Source organism: Ascaphus truei, chromosome 5, assembly GCF_040206685.1.
Source record: "Ascaphus truei isolate aAscTru1 chromosome 5, aAscTru1.hap1, whole genome shotgun sequence".
Lineage (NCBI taxonomy): Eukaryota > Metazoa > Chordata > Amphibia > Anura > Ascaphidae > Ascaphus > Ascaphus truei.
In genome coordinates this window covers 91,199,779-91,220,606 of record NC_134487.1, presented here as the reverse complement: position 1 = coordinate 91,220,606, position 20,828 = coordinate 91,199,779, and the positions used below count along the sequence as shown (strand labels likewise).

The 20,828-nt window shown below is 45.3% G+C and overlaps 1 protein-coding gene across 1 annotated transcript in view; it reads left to right on the top strand.

The window, feature by feature from the left end:
- Window positions 1–20,828, top strand: part of ZDHHC17 (zDHHC palmitoyltransferase 17) — an 86,532-nt gene that overhangs the window by 40,979 nt on the left and 24,725 nt on the right. Inside the window, exons 4-9 of the mRNA XM_075600207.1 lie at window positions 7,565–7,642; window positions 9,476–9,620; window positions 13,350–13,414; window positions 17,310–17,472; window positions 18,256–18,381; window positions 19,327–19,469. Of these exons, the coding sequence (XP_075456322.1) occupies window positions 7,565–7,642; window positions 9,476–9,620; window positions 13,350–13,414; window positions 17,310–17,472; window positions 18,256–18,381; window positions 19,327–19,469 (720 nt within the window). The remainder of the gene's footprint in view (window positions 1–7,564; window positions 7,643–9,475; window positions 9,621–13,349; window positions 13,415–17,309; window positions 17,473–18,255; window positions 18,382–19,326; window positions 19,470–20,828) is intronic.

Here is a 20,828-nt window from a genome sequence, read left to right as displayed (position 1 = left end):
CACCCACCCTTACTCTTACCACCCCCACCCACCCACCCTTACTCTTACCACCCCCACCCACCCACCCTTACTCTTACCACCCCCACCCACCCACCCTTACTCTTACCACCCCCACCCACCCACCCTTACTCTTACCACCCCCACCCACCCACCCTTACTCTTACCACCCCCACCCACCCACCCTTACTCTTACCACCCCCACCCACCCACCCTTACTCTTACCACCCCCACCCACCCACCCTTACTCTTACCACCCCACCCACCCACCCTTACTCTCACCACCCCCACCCACCCACCCTTACTCTCACCACCCCCACCCACCCACCCTTACTCTCACCACCCCCACCCACCCACCCTTACTCTCACCACCCCCACCCACCCACCCTTACTCTCACCACCCCCACCCACCCACCCTTACTCTCACCACCCCCACCCACCCACCCTTACTCTCACCACCCCCACCCACCCACCCTTACTCTCACCACCCCCACCCACCCACCCTTACTCTCACCACCCCCACCCACCCACCCTTACTCTCACCACCCCCACCCACCCACCCTTACTCTCACCACCCCCACCCACCCACCCTTACTCTCACCACCCCCACCCACCCACCCTTACTCTCACCACCCCCACCCACCCACCCTTACTCTCACCACCCCCACCCACCCACCCTTACTCTCACCACCCCCACCCACCCACCCTTACTCTCACCACCCCCACCCACCCACCCTTACTCTCACCACCCCCACCCACCCACCCTTACTCTCACCACCCCCACCCACCCACCCTTACTCTCACCACCCCCACCCACCCACCCTTACTCTCACCACCCCCACCCACCCACCCTTACTCTCACCACCCCCACCCACCCACCCTTACTCTCACCACCCCCACCCACCCACCCTTACTCTCACCACCCCCACCCACCCACCCTTACTCTCACCACCCCCACCCACCCACCCTTACTCTCACCACCCCCACCCACCCACCCTTACTCTCACCACCCCCACCCACCCACCCTTACTCTCACCACCCCCACCCACCCACCCTTACTCTCACCACCCCCACCCACCCACCCTTACTCTCACCACCCCCACCCACCCACCCTTACTCTCACCACCCCCACCCACCCACCCTTACTCTCACCACCCCCACCCACCCACCCTTACTCTCACCACCCCCACCCACCCACCCTTACTCTCACCACCCCCACCCACCCACACTTACTCTCACCACCCCCACCCACCCACCCTTACTCTCACCACCCCCACCCACCCACCCTTACTCTTACCACCCCCACCCACCCACCCTTACTCTTACCACCCCCACCCACCCACCCTTACTCTTACCACCCCCACCCACCCACCCTTACTCTTACCACCCCCACCCACCCACCCTTACTCTTACCACCCCCACCCACCCTTATTCTTCCCCCCCACCAACCACCCTTCCTCTTCCCCCCCCCAACACACCCTCCCCCCACCAACATCACACACCCTTCCTGTTCACACAAACTCTTCCCCCCCCCCACACCCACCCTTCCTCTTTCCCCCCCAAACACCCTTCCTCCCCCACCAACATTCATTTCCACCCACCCTTTATGTTCCCCCCCCACACACATCCAGCCTTTCTGTTCCACACCCACCCACACACCCTTTCTCTTCCCACCCCCACCCACCCTTACTTTTCCCACACCCACCCTTACTCTTACCACCCCCACCCACCCACCCTTACTCTCACCACCCCCACCCACCCACCCTTACTCTCACCACCCCCACCCACCCACCCTTACTCTCACCACCCCCACCCACCCACCCTTACTCTCACCACCCCCACCCACCCACCCTTACTCTCACCACCCCCACCCACCCACCCTTACTCTCACCACCCCCACCCACCCACCCTTACTCTCACCACCCCCACCCACCCACCCTTACTCTCACCACCCCCACCCACCCACCCTTACTCTCACCACCCCCACCCACCCACCCTTACTCTCACCACCCCCACCCACCCACACTTACTCTTACCACCCCCACCCACCCACCCTTACTCTTACCACCCCCACCCACCCACCCTTACTCTTACCACCCCCACCCACCCACCCTTACTCTTACCACCCCCACCCACCCACCCTTACTCTTACCACCCCCACCCACCCACCCTTACTCTTACCACCCCCACCCACCCTTATTCTTCCCCCCCACCAACCACCCTTCCTCTTCCCCCCCCCAACACACCCTCCCCCCACCAACATCACACACCCTTCCTGTTCACACAAACTCTTCCCCCCCCCACACCCACCCTTCCTCTTTCCCCCCCAAACACCCTTCCTCCCCCACCAACATTCATTTCCACCCACCCTTTATGTTCCCCCCCCACACACATCCAGCCTTTCTGTTCCACACCCACCCACACACCCTTTCTCTTCCCACCCCCACCCACCCTTACTTTTCCCACACCCACCCTTACTCTTACCACCCCCACCCACCCACCCTTACTCTTAGCACCCCCACCCACCCACCCTTACTCTTAGCACCCCCACCCACCCACCCTTACTCTTAGCACCCCCACCCACCCACCCTTACTCTTAGCACCCCCACCCACCCACCCTTACTCTTAGCACCCCCACCCACCCACCCTTACTCTTAGCACCCCCACCCACCCACCCTTACTCTTAGCACACCCACCCACCCTTACTCTTAGCACCCCCACCCACCCACCCTTACTCTTAGCACCCCCACCCACCCACCCTTACTCTTAGCACCCCCACCCACCCACCCTTACTCTTAGCACCCCCACCCACCCTTACTCTTAGCACCCCCACCCACCCACCCTTACTCTTAGCACCCCCACCCACCCAACCTTACTCTTAGCACCCCCACCCACCCACCCTTACTCTTAGCACCCCCACCCACCCACCCTTACTCTTAGCGCCCCCACCCACCCACCCTTACTCTTAGCGCCCCCACCCACCCACTCTTACTCTTAGCGCCCCCACCCACCCACCCTTACTCTTAGCACCCCCACCCACCCACCCTTACTCTTAGCACCCCCACCCACCCACCCTTACTCTTAGCACCCCCACCCACCCACCCTTACTCTTAGCACCCCCACCCACCCACCCTTACTCTTAGCACCCCCACCCACCCACCCTTACTCTTAGCACCCCCACCCACCCACCCTTACTCTTAGCACCCCCACCCACCCACCCTTACTCTTAGCACCCCCACCCACCCACCCTTACTCTTAGCACCCCCACCCACCCACCCTTACTCTTAGCACCCCCACCCACCCACCCTTACTCTTAGCACCCCCCCCACCCACCCTTACTCTTAGCACCCCCCCCACCCTTACTCTTAGCACCCCCACCCACCCACCCTTACTCTTAGCACCCCCACCCACCCACCCTTACTCTTAGCACCCCCACCCACCCACCCTTACTCTTAGCACCCCCACCCACCCACCCTTACTCTTAGCACCCCCACCCACCCACCCTTACTCTTAGCACCCCCACCCACCCACCCACCCTTACTCTTAGCACCCCCACCCACCCACCCTTACTCTTAGCACACCCACCCACCCACCCTTACTCTTAGCACACCCACCCACCCACCCTTACTCTTAGCACCCCCACCCACCCACCCACCCACCCTTACTCTTAGCACCCCCACCCACCCACCCACCCACCCTTACTCTTAGCACCCCCACCCACCCACCCACCCTTACTCTTCCCCCCCCACCAACCACCCTTACTCTCCCCCCCCACCAACCACCCTTCCTCTTACCCCCACCCACCCTTACTCTTCCCTCCCACCCACCCTTAATCTTCACCCACCCCCCCAACCACCCTTACTCTGCCCCCACCACCCCACCCACCCTTACTCTTCACCCCCCCCACCCTTAGTCTTCACACCCCCACCCAACCACCTTTCCTCTTCCCCCCCACCCAAACACCCTTCCTCTTCCCCCCCAACACACCCTTCCTCCCCCCCACCAACATCACACACCCTTCCTGTTCACACAAACTCTTCCACCCCCCCCCACACCCAACCTTCCTCTTTCCCCCCCAACCACCCTTCCTCCCCCACCAACATTAATTTACACCCACCCTTTATCTTCCCCCCAACACACATCCAGCCTTTCTGTTCCACACCCACCCACACACCCTTTCTCTTCCCACCCCCACCCACCCTTACTCTTCCCACACCCACCCACCCTTACTCTTACCACCCCCACCCACACTTACTCTTCCCCCCCCAAACACCCTTCCTCTTACCCCCACCCACCCTTACTCTTACCCTTCCTCTTCCCCCCCCACCCACCCTTCCTCTTCCCCCCCCACCCACCCTTCCTCTTCCCCCCCCACCCACCCTTCCTCTTCCCCCCCCTAAACCACATATCCTTACCCCCACAACATTTATTTCCCCACCACCACCACCCACACACCCTTTGTCTTCACCCCCCCCCCACCCACACACCGTTTCTCTTCCACCCACCACCCACCCTTCCTATTCACCCCCCCCCACCCTTCCTCTTACCCCAACCTTACTCTTCCCCCACCCCCACCCAACCTTCCTCCTCCCCCACCAAACACACACACTTCCTCTTTAACCCCATCACACACACCCTTACTCTTTAACACCAACCACCCTTCCTCTTTACCCCCACACCACACACACTTCCTCTTTACCCACAACACACCCACCCTTCCTCTTTACCCCCACACCACCCACCCTTCCTCTTTAAACACACCACACACACCGTTCCTCTTTAACCCCACACCACACACACTTACTCTTTAACCACACCCCACACACACTTCGTCTTTAATCCCACCCCACCCACCCTTCCTCTTTAACAACACCCCACCCATCCTTCCTCTTTAACAACACAACACCCACCAACAAGCATTACAATAAATTCTATATTATCATTATTACACACATCCAGTTCCATTACCAACAACAATACTTTAACATTTACACATATATGAAGGATCTTGATCCAGGGATTATTCCGATTGCCAATTTTTGGAGTCAGGAAGGAATTAATTTTGACCCTTTCTTGGGTTTTTTGTTTGCCTTCCTCTGGATCAATACGTATGTTGACACATACAACAACATTAATGTTGTAGACTTGCATTTTATATCACTTCAAAACATATTTCTATAACAATATCTTTTATTGATGTACAATATCAACAATACTTACAATAAAATTTTCTAAAAATTATTATCTATGACTCAAAATTTTTATGTTCAATATATGTGCTAGATATGTTACACTTTCATTTCTTTTTATTAATATAGTTTTTATTCAAAACATTTACCTATTAACATTCCGGGCAACGCCGGGTCTCTCAGCTAGTATATATATATATATGTATATATATATATGTATATATATATATGTATATATATATATTTATATATATATATATGTAGAGGTATCAGTACCGTGTTAGCCGAGCTTCAATAATCAAAAAAATAAATAGATGATACCGTTCTGTGGCTAACGAAATGATTTTATTTGTGCGAGCTTTCGAGATACCAAGAGACACTGTTTTTAAGTTTACCTTTTGCTTCATTCATTGTAACATCGCCGGAAGAAGAGATCAGTGTATCTCGAAAGCTCGCACAAATAAAAGCATTTCGTTAGCCACAGAACGGTATCATCTATTTATTTTTTTGATTATATATATATATATATATATATATCCACTCATCCTGAGATCACCTGGGATCATGTCTGTACATACTCTCTGTCCACCCTACACCGCTTCGTGACCTCATAACCGCTTACATATATATACATTTGAACAGCATTGCCATGTCTGCATCAGGTAGTTCCCCAATCCTGTACACAGACCACCACCACCCAAGAGTGGTGATATTATCCCCAAACAGGGCCTCTCTGGACCCTGACATTATAATGTACACATTTACATGATCATATTAGACAACACCTTCACTACCCTTGTAGCAGATTTGGAGTGTATCATTGCTTCACTTTGCATGAATCTGACAACTAGGCAATAACCACACACAATTTTAGTCAGATTTTTAATACTTCAGTGTGCTGGATATGCAGTTATACACATTGGCATACTTACTGTGCTTAGTCACAGGACCAAGCATATCATGGCACACCAGGGGTTAATTCATGACGTCATCACTGGGGGCCCCATATATACCTGCCTACCTGCATGGTATCCTTAGTGATACTAACCATTCGCCTTGAAAAAGCCTCTCGCGAAACGCGCGCGTCGGCTCCTAGCATACACGTGCACGCGCAGATCAGTTACTGCCTCCGCACGATTCTCTGAGACCGCGAATTGATGCGGTAGTCTGCTAGTGCAGTTCTATATAGGATATAAGTGCCCCGACGGTCACTCTTAGCCTCGTTCAAAGGTGTTTACAGGAATAGTGCTCCGTTATATACAAGTACTGAGGTACCTTGCCTGCAGCAACACAATAGCTGCCTTGTCGTGTTTGGTATTCTGCACAGCATCTGTGAGGTTTTATCTTTCAGCTTTTACCACTACCCAGCCCTCTGATTTATGTGTGAGATACCAGCCTGCCCCCTAGTATCAGTGTCTCCCTCATTGGGATACTGACCTCCCCCACGACCTATAGTCAGGATACTTACCTCTGATTTTAGCCACGCAGGTTAATATAGGTCACCACACCCCTGGAGTACAGCACCCAGAGGGTTACCTCAGGTCATCCTGACACTGATATGGGCATACAGATCCCTACAGAGGAGCATAGCTGATTGCACATTACCACTACTGATATACATAGTGTATTTGTTTTTTATGTCTATCAGTTGCTACTGGTCACACCTACTATTAAGTACTAGGATATAATTTATCCTTGTGTTCTGCAATCTCAGTACTTACCCGGACACACCTGGAGTAATCACCCACCACACAGGTCCGCATCAGGAACACTGTGTTGACATATTACCAGTGGTTTATTAAAATTATCTGGCACACATTATCAATTTGATCCGGAGCCAATATGGCTATCTTTATTTAGGATCAACTCACCTTCAGTACGTCGTTCGATCAATATTTTATATATGTTGTTATTAATAAAGATTATGTTTTTAATTCATTCACTCATCTCCAGAGTGTGAACCTGAGTGCTACATTGGGTTCTTTCTCTCCCATATCTCCTATTGTGAATGTAATAACCGGGGCTTTTTTGTGACGGTACAGTGTACCCTCACCGTTTTCTCTAATGTTCTCCTCCTGCTCCTCATCTCCAGCGGCATCTTCTTGTAGCAACGCAACGTCACATGGTGCCACATTGCCATGACAACGTGGCGCCAATTGACGCCTCACGACAACGCGACGGAGATCAGGAGCAATAGAAGGCAAGAGGCCGGGTACCGGCACCTTTTCTATTACAAAAAAATCACTGGTGACCACGTTTATCTGATCTAACTAATGTGGTCTTCTTGCATGCTTGTCTTTAGTAAATGAAAAATACAATCCAAGTCTGAGTATTAAAGTGTGAGATTAAGCCTTCAAACTTTTATTTCTTACTTCTAGATTTTACATATCAAAAGGTGCGATCGTTGACCAACTTGGCGGAGACTTAAATTCCACTCCACTTCACTGGGCAACAAGGTGAGATCATTGACACAGTTTCTCTTTTATTCCCTCCAGTGGTTAAAGGGCTTAGAAATGCGTTTAATAAGAGCTTGTATATATATATACAGTATATAAAATGCAATGTCGTGCCCCATATGAAAGGCCCTACACTCTGCCCTCATGGGATCTCCGGTGTAGTAGTTTCTGTACAAGCCGGTCTCCTGTTTGCCGCACTTCTTTCTACTGTTAACGTATTTATTGTAAACCATTTTCCTTAAGTACTCAATCTCAGACATTTAATCTCCAAGCTTTTCTTTTTGCCGTGTTCCAAGTCCCCGTAGAAACTCACATTTGAAAAAGACTTGCTCAGGTAACCTGCATTTTCTTACCTCGTCAGCCATGCACTACTGTGCAGAGAGCGCAACTGTGTGTTTTATTAATAGCCAGCTTTTCTGATATAACTGTGGGGTTTAATTATTGGTTGTATTGGACATAATGTAATGTATAAAACTGGGGTTTTACTATTTTAAATGTACAAGTATCTGCCCATATTGGAGAATTCCTGATAGGGAGCAGTTATACATTTTGCATTTCTAAATTGTCACATTTGGAGTCCTTCAAAGTTCCCTTTGATAAGAAATTAATGCTGTTTGACTAAAAAAGTTAAAAAAAATGTATCTTACAACGTATTTTTTTTAGGCATCTACTTGCAATTTTCCACTCGTAGTATCAAGCTCCAGTTAACAAAGCCTGCCATGTCTTGCAGAACACAAACACACGTATGAGACCTTTTTTTTAATGCACCAACAGATTAGTTGTTCAGTTACAAGCTTTCGAACCTCACAGGGTGGCTCTTGAAGCGTGGCAGTAGTACAGAAAGTGTGTGTGTGTGTGTGTGTGTGTGTGTGTGTGTGTGTACGGACTAATCTGTTGGTCCAATACAAGGTATCACAATACCTACTCTTTCACCCTTATTGGTTACTTTATTGCAGGGGTGGCCAACTCAAGTCCTCAAGGGCCACCAACAGGTCAAGTTTTAAGGATATCTCTGCTTCAGCACAGATGGTGCAGTCATTGACTGAGCCACCGGTGCTGGAGCAGGGATATCCTTACAACCTGACCTGTTGGTGGCCCTTGAGGACTTGAGTTGGCCAAACTAATTTGGCTACCCACCCATATTTCTCATTTCCTTTGGGAATTTTCAACAAAGTGACGCTTGGGCGCTCGACTACATAGCAAGGGCATAGCTTTGACTGCAATTTAATGTTGTTGTTTTTTTTTTTGTTGCATGGTTTTTTTTTAATTAATATTTTTTTATTTCTATCTACGGTCTTTGTAAGTATCGCACGATACAAATGAAATTCTAACTTCATTGGCCTTCTCTATTTGTTCTAATATATAGTGCTGCAGCATCAAATTGTTAGATCTGAACTAATATATGTAAAAGTTATTGTCTATTAACAACTGCAAATTGGGAGTGCTACTCCTAATCAGATTTCTTTTACTAGATTTAAACTTTTAGTTGGTTGCCTTCCTGTGTTTTTTATATGTATGTATACATACCATATACATTTTAAGTTATGATGGGTGAAAAAGGCAACAAAAACCTCCACCGTTGGCATATAGCCAATAAAGAATCGCTCGTGAGCACATTCACATGTCTTAGACAGGTCTGCACCCCTGCCTTTCATCATTATCACCTAGCATACAGTGCTTCCACTGCAGCAAAATGTCATGCAAATGAGCACACAATGTGTCACCTTTTGCCTGGAATATCCATTGGATATTATATTTGCGTGCAGAAATTTCCATTCGTAATATTTTTAGAACATACATTTACAAACTAAGTTTATGTTTTCCTCTTTATAGACAGGGGCACTTATCAATGGTGGTTCAACTGATGAAGTATGGGGCTGACCCCTCGCTCATCGATGGAGAAGGCTGCAGTTGTATTCATCTGGCTGCACAATTTGGACACACTTCTATTGTTGCATACTTCATAGCAAAGGGACAGGTACAGTTAATGTTTTGTTATGTTGTTTCATATAGTCTTCTATACTTTCTCTATTATCCCAATCTATATATACTTACCAGCCTTGTGTAATGTTAAAACATAGTTGATAAATATAAGTAACAGTACTCTTTGTATTTTCTACTTGCACACTCTTGTATTAAGTTGGTCTGTAAACATTTTTTTTTTTTTTTAAAGAGGTTAGAGATGTGTCAACTGCCTTGAGATGTGGCAGGATGTGTAAAGTTTTTTTTTTTTTTTTAGTTTGTGATATAGCTCTCTAATTAAGGAAGTGTAAAATTCAAGACATCCTTTACCGACTTCCTGTGATGAGGAAAAAAATCCTTAATTTTCTTTTTAGTCCATCTCCATCCATTATGTCTATATATCATTTATTTTATGAAGCACTCCTTTGTATTGTTTGTATTCATCACTGTATTAACAAGAATCACCCACTCCGTAACATATGATGATTTAAAAGAAAGAAAAACAATATAATCACACACATATGGAAGTCAGTGGAGTGAAAATACGCACATAAAGGTAACATTTGGGGGCTATGAGTTAATATATTTGTGTGTTTGCAACTTGGTCTAGCTCTCTGACCATATTCACTAAAGGGTGCCAGCTTCCATTCAAATGAATGGCAGTTAAGACATGGTAAAGCTCAGCACCCTTCAGTGGATATGGGCCTGAGCGTTTGATTAGAGTGAGCCCATAAGGACGCTTGTTTTGAGCCCTTTTGAATTATTTTCTTCAGTGTTTACTACACTGTGACTTTACCCAGACACCCTTATACATTGATGGCCCTTGTTAAGTTGTCTCTGGGGTAGCGTATTTAATAGTTTGCCGTGTGTAATGTATGTTTCTCAATTCATCTTCTTGCTATTGTATATTATTTTTATTTCCCCAACTCACATGTTCATCACTCGCTAGTATATTTTGCTTCAAATTATCCATTTATTAGCGAAATGTAACTTTGTTTCTCTGCAATACCTTCTTAAAGCTACAGTTCAAGCTCCCGTTTTTTTTTTAGTTTGTTTTTTTACTTCAATAGTTTCATGTGGGCAATCTCTAATTACCTAAAGAACTGCATAGCTGCTGGTCAATTCGTTCTCCGTCTATTGATCGGCAAAGTTTGGCAAGATCTTTAGATCTGTGGAATGTAAATTGTTGCTATAGGAACAAGCATGCTTGTTAAAATAGAATACAAGAAAATTGGTCTTTCAAAGTTGTTGTTTTTTAAAACATAAAATGCTAAAAGTATTTTTTCTTACTACACAACTGATTTATTTACTACTGATACAGCAATTATAGCAAGTTAAAAAACATCGTTATCTCTGATGGTTGATTGCAGGTTTGTAATTTCCCTGCTCTGCTTTGTCTTCTGTATTGTTCTTTGAGATTAAGGTAGCATTCATATTCTGATCATATTCTGATCAATATCTGAACATGCATGCAAATACTTGCTATGTTAAATGTCTTTATACTCGGTACAAGCCAGGCCTCTTATTCTACCTACTGCTAGCCCATAGAAAAGCAACAGTGGTCACACATTTCCTGAGCACATCCACATTCCTCCTTAGGCCTGGGACATAGTAAGCGCTTAGGTGCTGCTGCTCGCTTTCGCTTGCTGCCGCTCGCTCTACCAGGAGCTTTTTGCTGTCCTGACGGAGGAGACAGCAAGCGCTTGGGAGGCGGTTATCACTGTGTGTGTGTGTCACTTGGTAGCTGTCAGTGTGTGTGTGTCACTTTGAAGTGGTCTGTGTGTTTGTGTGTCACTGGGGAACCTGTGTGTGTGTGTGTGTGTGTGTGTGTGTGTGTGTGTGTGTGTGTGTGTGTGTGTGTGTGTGTGTGTGTGTGTGTGTGTGTGTGTGTGTGTGTGTGTGTTATATAATATTTTAAAAATTAAAAAAAAGACATGTTGTAAGAATAAATTATTTAACATTGTGCAACTTTGATAAATATATTCACGCGCGCACACGCACACGCGCGCACATGCATACACACACACAAAGGCACACACACACACAAAGGCATACACACGCACACACACGCACACACATGCACACACACACACACACGCACGCACGCACGCACACATGCATACACATACGCATACACATGCATACGCATACACATACACATACACATGCACACGCACGCACACACATACACATACGCATACACATACGCATACACATACACATACACATGCATACACATACACACACACATGCATACACATACACACACACATACATGCACACACACATGCATACACACACACACAAAGGCACACACACACACATGCATGCACGCACACACACAGACACACACAGGAGACATGGATCGGGCAGAAGGGGGACAGACCATCAGGGGGTGGGCCGGGGGCGGGCGCGTCACTGGCCGGGGGCGGGCCAGTGACTGTCTCGCCGGCAAGTGGGGGAATTTTAAATTCCCCTAAGACCTGCGCTTTCCGCAAGCGCGCGGAAGCGCAGGTGAGCCCCCTACTAAAGCCGCTCTAATTGCGGCTGTAGGGGCTCAGTGCTGAGCGGGAGCGTGCGTCAGCCAAGGCTTCCGCCAGCAAGCGCCAAACATGGCCAAGGCCTTACTCTGATCACATGAAATTGCAGAATTATTGTTGAGACATTTTAGCTGCTTTAGATTAAACCTGTCTTGCAATTGCTGTTCTCATATCAGCAGGTGGCGCTAATGCAATGTAACTACATAAATGGAAACGCCTTTTAAAAATGGAATCAATACACTACTACTTTAGGATGCAAGAGGGCACTTACCAGCTCCCATGATCAATAAGACACCTGGGGGCCAGAATACTGACCAACATATTAACATTTATATCGCAAAGATTTCTTTTTTGTAACTATTGTTATGACGATGTAGTAAATTGTATTGAATGTTATATAGATGTACTATTTGTTTAGATTGCGTACAGATCAATGTGTTCTAAAACAAATGTACATTTTTTTTAAATTCGGTTTCTCCCATTGCTGCCATCACCACTTCACTATTCATTAACCTGAAGACTAGGGAATACAGTAATAGGGGCAGGAGATGCATGCTCCTGCACACCTATACATTTTCTTAGAAATACATGCAATGTACATTTATTCATACTTTCACTTACTTACATAAGTATACAAGCACACACTTATAAGCAAAGAAATACACATTCCTGCTTACTGTAGGTGCGGCTAATACAAATGCACCGTAGGTCACATGCTTACACAAACAATATGAAATGTTTTCACATTTCCATACAGATTATTCTTGTGTCAATACATTTATATTCTTCGCATACAGCACTGCACATTGCAACTGATACAGAGTTTTTTTTCTACAAACTTTTTAGGAATGGAAGAATTATCGTTCTAAAGTCCTGACCGGGATGACGGCTTATTTTGTTTGTGATTTGAATTCGGTCATCACAAAAAAAGATTAAGAAGTCACTGGCGATATAAAAGCTAACAATTCAGTATAATAATCACCTCCGTTGGTCCTAATTATAGATCAGACCCTTTCCTACATTACTGCAGCGCACCGCGGGAGCCTTTTAAATAAACAAAGATAATTCCATTCTCACGTGTAGCATATACAAGTAGAGCTTGTGTTTACCTCATAAACAATGGACCAGTCTCCTGAATATTTGCAGAATCTGGTACAGTATGTGGGTTTTCCTGTGTATGCTAACTTTCTTAACGTGTGTTCCAGGATGTAGATATGATGGACCAAAATGGAATGACTCCTTTAATGTGGGCAGCTTATAGAACACACAGGTAATCATTTTGATGCCAAAAACCAAAGTATTCTCTGTAAGTCAGAAATCCATATCTGTGCCCTTTGTGTTATTACAAATAAGCAAATTGAATGTGCACCTAAACTTGACTGTATTTTTTGTAGTACTGTTTATTGTGCTTCATTTTCACAGATGCCTTTTTAATAACTCTTAACTATTTTGTGAAGCCCTAGTTGACAAATGTGTTCTAAAGACTCTATGTAGGTTTGATGCTCTGTATTAAGAAGAACACATTTCCCTCCATGTCCCCATGGTAGCCAGTACATAGAGAATTAACGATCCCAAGAAGCAAAAAAATACATCCGTTTTCCCAGTATAAGGACTAACTTGAAGACCGGTGATAAGTAATAGTTTTCTATGCAGAGGTAGGAACATTTCAATATGACCACACTATTATTTATTTGAAATGATTTCACTCGCCTTCCTGGACCACCCCTGCTCCGCTCTAGCAGGGTGAAGCTACTTTGTCCCTCCCGGAGCTGCCCTGCTGCAGCACCAGCTGGAAAAGTGGAGGCGGGTCTGTGGCCATTGTGAGAATCGCTCACCAGATATTCCCAGATGCAATTGCGGGGTCTCTGCTTCCGACTGCTGCTTTTTCTGCAGCTCTGCAGAAAGCCTCTCCACGTTATAGTACCCGCCTCCCCGTAAGTGCTAGCACGCAGGGCCGCCAACAGAAATCGTGGGGCCCAAACATTTTAAGCAGGGGCCCCCCGTGTCGGTGGTATTGCGAGACACATCCCCCCCCCCATTTCACACCTCACGAGCCCCTTCTCTTGCCCCCTCCCTCTTCCCATGTATTTCTCTCCCTTCTGTCTCGCCCCCTCTCACTCTCCCGCCTCGCATGTTTTTCTCTCCCCTGCATCTCACTCTTACTCCCTCTTTTCCTCACTCACCCCCTCTCTCCTCTCCCTCCGTCAATTACCCCACGCTCACTCATTCCCTCTCCCTCACGTAATTCCCCCCACAAGATATATACCAAAAAACTTTCCACCCCAATGCAAAAAACTTCCCACCCCCAAAAACATTAAAAAAAAAATCCCCATCCCCCAAATATGTACAACCTCCCGCCCCCCCAAATGCATACAAAAATCCCACCTACCCAATACATCTAAAAAAAAAATATATATATATATATATACCCCCCGTGCGTGTGCATGCGCGTGTGTATATATACGCACACACATGCACATCACATAAAACAAAACAACCCAACCCATATAAAAAATACCCCCACGCCTCCCAATACATATAAAAAGACCCCCACCTCCCCAATACATATTTAAAAAAGACTTACCTTGTGGATGATCAGGCCCAGTCCAGTGGATGTGGGGGCCTGGCGGCCGGCACTGCAAGACAGAGGGATAGTCATGCAGGCTGCTGCTAAGGGAGGGCCGGGGCCCGGCCGCTCGAGGACCGGAAGACGGGCCTGGCCAGAGGGCGGGCCCAACTTGTAGTGCTGGCCGGCCTGGCCCCCCCGACTCACCGGGATGCCAACCCCGGCAGACCCACCCTGTTGGCGGCATGTAGATGATAGGTATGTAGCTGATAGGGGTTTGTGGGAGGTTTGCTTGGTTATTTTAATGTGTAGGCTACCTTTTCTTCCCCTGTCGGTGTGTCTAATGCTCCCTATCTAGAACACAAACCTGGTGAAGCCAAACCTTTTGTCTTGTGCTATTTGGGATGAAAATTATCTTCTGGTTATCACATACTTTTACTAAAATTGCATAAAGAAGTGGGCTGTAAATTAAATTCCTAACCAGATGTTGGCTTTTCCCCCATATTCGAATAGTCGATTGACACTACAAATAATGCATGCCGAATTCAATTGAAAAAAATCACATAAAAGCTCCAGATCACAAGAATTCCCTGCCCATCTTAACCTTGAGATGTGGAAGTTGTTGCTACTGGGAAAATGCTTTTTTTATTAAGAGGATGAAGGAGAATTAAAGAAGAATCGGGTTGCTTTAAACCTGAAGTAATTGGCATGCTCCTTAAACTATGGGAGGATACTTTAGAGATTTAAGATACAGACATGGGGTGCAGCCTTTGGAGGGAAGCTTTGGCAGACTAGCTGCTTTCTGGTGCATTAGTCTATTTTTTTTTTTTTAATACTATTTCTTCAGAATGGAGTTCCCCAAAGAAAAAGATATTCCGTGAATCGAACATTCACCATCATTTGCCTCTCCTCAGAGTGAGATGCCATGAATTGAAAGAAACCAACTAGCTGTGTCTTTGCTAACACGTAGAATAACGATCCAATTTAAAGACTGATCAACCTACTCTGATAGGCTTGAAACCGTATTGGAAGGAACTTTAAGAAAACAGTGTACTTTGCCACATTTAAACCAGTAACAGCTGTTGCCTGTATATCCAGAACTTTAGGGATTTGGGCAAGCAATTCTCAGGAAGACTTGGAAACAGGAGATCCTTGCCTGATTGCTGAACGCTTAGTACGCAGATACATCTTCGAAGAATAAATTTATTGTTACATTTTACGGCGCTGTATTTACTCTTAGAAGAATTGGAAAAAGAATACCAATAATTTTTCACTTCAGGGAAACTTTCATAAGATGGTTCAAGAACAATAATGTGTAATAAGCAAAGATTCAAATTCCATAGATTTTGGATTTTCACCAGACTGCATCATTAGAGGTTCAAATTTCAGTATTAGGAGCTCTCCTCCACCAACCAGTGGCAGACAACCAACATATATCCTGCTTTATTTCAGCGACTTTAAAATTAGGTCCCATCATCATCAATCCACTTCCCACCTGGGTGCTTAATCAACTAACCGCTCATTCTTTTGAACCACTACAGGAGACTTCAAATAAAATGGGGACGTTGAAGGCTGTTTCTTTAAATACATTGGTATGAAGAGAGTGTGTGCTTCAAGCGCTCTTATGTCATCCACCATACTTCAATATTCATGCTGATAAAATTGTGATGAGAACAGTCCCTCAATTCAGATCTAATTTGGTGTCTAGTTTTCTTCATTGTACCATCATGTTCCTCAGCCAGCAAATGAAGCAGCGAAAAGCGTGTGCACCTTGAATGTGGCACGTCCCTTAAAAGTAAATCTGCAAAAAATGTAAAAATTCTAAAAGTGTGACCAACTCTCTGTTTTTAGGCAAAAGGAAAGGCCACACAGCATCAAAAACATGATCACTAGATTGATCGGGCATGTATTCATCTTGTATATCAAAGAAGAACTTACCCGTGGGTATTAAAGCCCATCGACAAGGGCCACAGCAGAGTCATGGGCACAGTTGGCACAAGCCTCTCCAGAAGACATTTGCAGCAACTTGGTCTTCTATGCCCACTATTTCTACACAATATGACTTAATTTGCCTGCACCTGTAGATGTCGAGTTTGATTGAAAGGTTTGACAGTAATTGAATCTCGCCCTCCCCATCCTTACTGTTTTGGGATATCTCTCTTATGTACTAGCTATCATGGGGATGTGGACAAACTAGAGATATTTTCTTACCGATATTTCCTTTTCCTCTAGTGCTGCATGGTAGCCATAAGGATCCACCTTCCTATTTTTGCATGTTTAGTTGGAGTGGAGTAACAATAAGATGTGAGAGGGTTTGTATAGTAAAAAAAAAATAAAAAAAAAATAAACGTTACCCAATGTAATTACTGACTACCATAGACTACTAGAGGCAAAGGAAATATTGGTATGAAGAGCTCTGTTTTATTGATTGTTTGCATGTTTTTGCGAGTTGCATCCAGGAGAAGGTTGTTGTTGGCTATACTCACAACTCCTGGGGATATCGGTTGGTACTCATATGTCTAGAGAGACTCTAATGTAAAGGTCTCTGTTAGTCCATTCTTAACATTTGTGCTTAAACTCTTGTTCATTATTTTTGTAGTGTGGATCCCACTAGATTGCTCCTCACCTTCAACGTGTCTGTTAACCTTGGTGATAAATACCACAAGAACACTGCACTTCACTGGGCTGTTCTGGCAGGAAACACTACAGTCATTAGTCTGCTCTTAGATACAGGAGCCAACGTTGATGCCCAAAATATTAAGGTAAACAATTTTTCAAGGTCTGAGTTTGGGGATATTGTGGGAAAATTAAGGGCTGTATTTATTACACTAAGAATTGTGTGCTGGAAACTCCCATTGACATGACTGGGAGTTATCTACTTCGGATACTAATGAATAAGACCATCAATGTGCTTTGTATGGGTGAACGCTAAGCTGCTTTAAAGCTTAGCACCACTTAGTTTATCTGACCCAAAGTGTTTATATCTTTTTTTCTCCCGTTGTTTTTTTGCATTTTTTTTAAATTCGTGTTAAGTCCCTTATTGTTTTCAGAGGAGTATGATTCATTGTTCAACAGTGTTATTTTACTTTTTGTTAAGGGAGATCTGTCACTCACTGTAAAACAATTATCTGCTATCTTTTTCTCTTGTATATTGCCTGTAAAATCTAGCAAACTATTTTTAGAGACATACTGTATTGCTGCTGATCGCTACAGCCTTTTTAAAATGTTACGCCCCACCTATATAACACAATATTTACTATAATATAACTGATATGGCTTGAATCCTCTATTGTATATGTATGCGTGTGTTGTGATATAGATTTTGCCTTCTCACAATATGGGATATATGAAACAGTGTTTTAGGTGGTAACATAAACACACATGCAATGTTCTGTCCTCTGCATTCAGATTTTGTAGACTTTACTGGCTGGAATTGTGTGTTTTATTTGCTTTTTATTATGCTGATAGTTTCCTCTAACAAAGATCATCTTTAAATGTGGGTTTTGCATTTCTTTTGACATGTTGCATATCACATTGTGTTGCAGGGCGAGTCACCGCTTGATCTAGCAAAACAGAGGAAAAATGTTTGGATGATCAACCATTTGCAGGAGGCGAGACAAGCCAAGGGCTATGACAACCCATCGTTCTTCAAAAAGCTAAAAGCAGATAAGGTGAGAAGAGCTTTTTGTGCTAGTGAAAGACACTTCTTCCCTTTCTGTTTTTGGTAGATATTATTAAAGCTGCAATTCCCCCTACCTAAGGGGTCCCCGGAGCTGAACAGTACTATTTTCAGATTTGAGGACAGAAGATACTTTCCGAAATACGTACCGCTAAAGGTTGCTTTCTGTTTTTTTTTTTCAATCTTCTGCATCACAAGGACCAATAGTTGGCCGCAAACAAGGCTTTTAGCGTGGGATGTTTATTTTATTTATAGTATCTGAACCATTGTGTCCCTCAGACTAACCCCAGTTCTTAAGATATCAGGTAGTGTCAACAATGGGCAAAAATACGTGCCTGCGGATGACACAATATGGCCGCCAGGGGCAATTGCTCTGGCGAGTAATAGAAAGCTGCGATGACATTGGAACTTTCAATTGTTGACCCGGTGGCCATATTTGGAAATTTTATCTGTCTCACATCGGCACAAAAAACTTAAAATATCTTGGTTATTGGGAGAGGGTGGGTGGGGGGGATGCAAACAGCGGACAAATAGAATTTGTCACTTGAGGACATGGAGATCAATAGGATGTTGTTGAGGAACCGTGGATGAGCTCTGTAGAATTTCCCCCCTCGCGGTTCAGGTAAATTTAAAAGACAAAAAATTGAAAGGTGCATTAATTGCATCTGCCACCATTCATTTCTCTAGTCGCTGTAGTTTTGTCTTGGATATGTATGAGAACCTAACTAGCTCATCACAATATTAGCGTGCATTTTATTGCGTGTTTACTGTGCTATGGAGGCAGTGCGATTAAATTTGTGAATCTAATACGTGTTATAATAAAAACGTGTAAAAGTAAATGAGAAGCTGTCAATATGTTTTCATGTTTTCGAGTACCCTTACAATATTACTATTCTAAATTAAGGTTTGGTTTTTCAAAGCTGTATTTGATTTGCAGGAGTTTCGTCAGAAGGTGATGCTGGGAACACCATTCCTGGTGATTTGGCTGGTTGGTTTTATTGCCGACCTTGATATAGATTCCTGGTTGATTAAAGGCCTAATGTATGGTGGTGTTTGGGCCATGGTGCAATTTCTTTCAAAGTAAGTGAACATTTTTGATACGGTCTTCCACACCGTAGAATAATTACATCAATACATGTTTGTCATTCCAACCGAGCGAACTCTTTTTACATTTGTAAGATTTTTCTGTGTGTTTTTTTTTTTTTGCCTTGTATAAAAAGGTTTTTGGTTAAACTTGCTTGGAAATACACGGCACTCCATCAAAATAGCAAAACACAGTTTACATGGCTCTTTACTGAGCTGGCAGAGCAAAGCAGCACGTGGAGGGCACATTAATAGTATGAGGGAGGGAAAGTTCTGAACATGTGACATGTATTGTAGATTTTGGACCTACTTTTGTTAACCTACAGTAAAAATCTGAAAAGGGAAAAAGGCTTTTCACTCCACATTACCAGAGGAGCCGGCAACGCATTACCGTGCAGTGAGAGGGTTAACGTTTCATGGCCTGATATAAATTACTCCCTTTTATTCCACAGCCCATTTGAGCCTCGCCCTAGAAATACGAGGACCCCTATATAGCCTTTCACTGTGGGCACCTGTGCAGCACTTTTTTTTCCATTCACTTTGAGCCACTGACCACAAATCTTTCTTCACTTACTTTGTACTTTCTGGCTGAGATTTGTAATGCTGCATAGTTGGAGTGAATACAATAACTGTGTCCGGCTTGTCAGTAAATATATCCCTCACACTTGGTTTTGAGGGCTCCTTCTGACAGGCGTAATTATGTGAAACATTTATTCAATAGACACTCGGCACTGTATTGCTACTTCTCTGCGACAGACGGTTAAGGGAAAACAGGCACTTTTATGTTCAAGCTTAATTTACGGATAGAAAGTTTGACTCTGACATTGCATTAAAACTTGGCTGTTGTGATGAAAACCTCAGGGTTTTCTGGGGGAGGGGGTGCCAAATTTTGTGAAATTGTTTAAGTAGTTCAGGAAACACTGGCTGGGATTAAAATTGTTCTTTTTATTTTTTTTTGTGATCCAATCTGCAAATAAATATTAATTTGCAAGTTGAGCTGTAGTGTCTGTGGGAGAAGACTTACGCTTTTAACATGGATGAAGTCTACCTCTGTTCTCTCGCTTGCTTTCGTTCGTTTGCTCGCTCTTTTCGTTCGTTCGCTTGCGTTTGTTCGCTCTTTTCGTTCGCTCGCTCTTTTCGTTCGCTTGCTCTTTTCGCTCGTTCTCATTTGCTCGCTCGCTCATTTGCTCGCTCGCTCATTTGCTCGCTCGCTCTCATGCAGTGCATACACACGCACACAGTACATGCAGCACGCAGTACGCACATGCAGTATGCGCACGCTGCACACGCACGCCATGCGCGCACACCACAGCATATAACAGATTTTTTTTCAAGTATTCATAACTTGTTTAACAA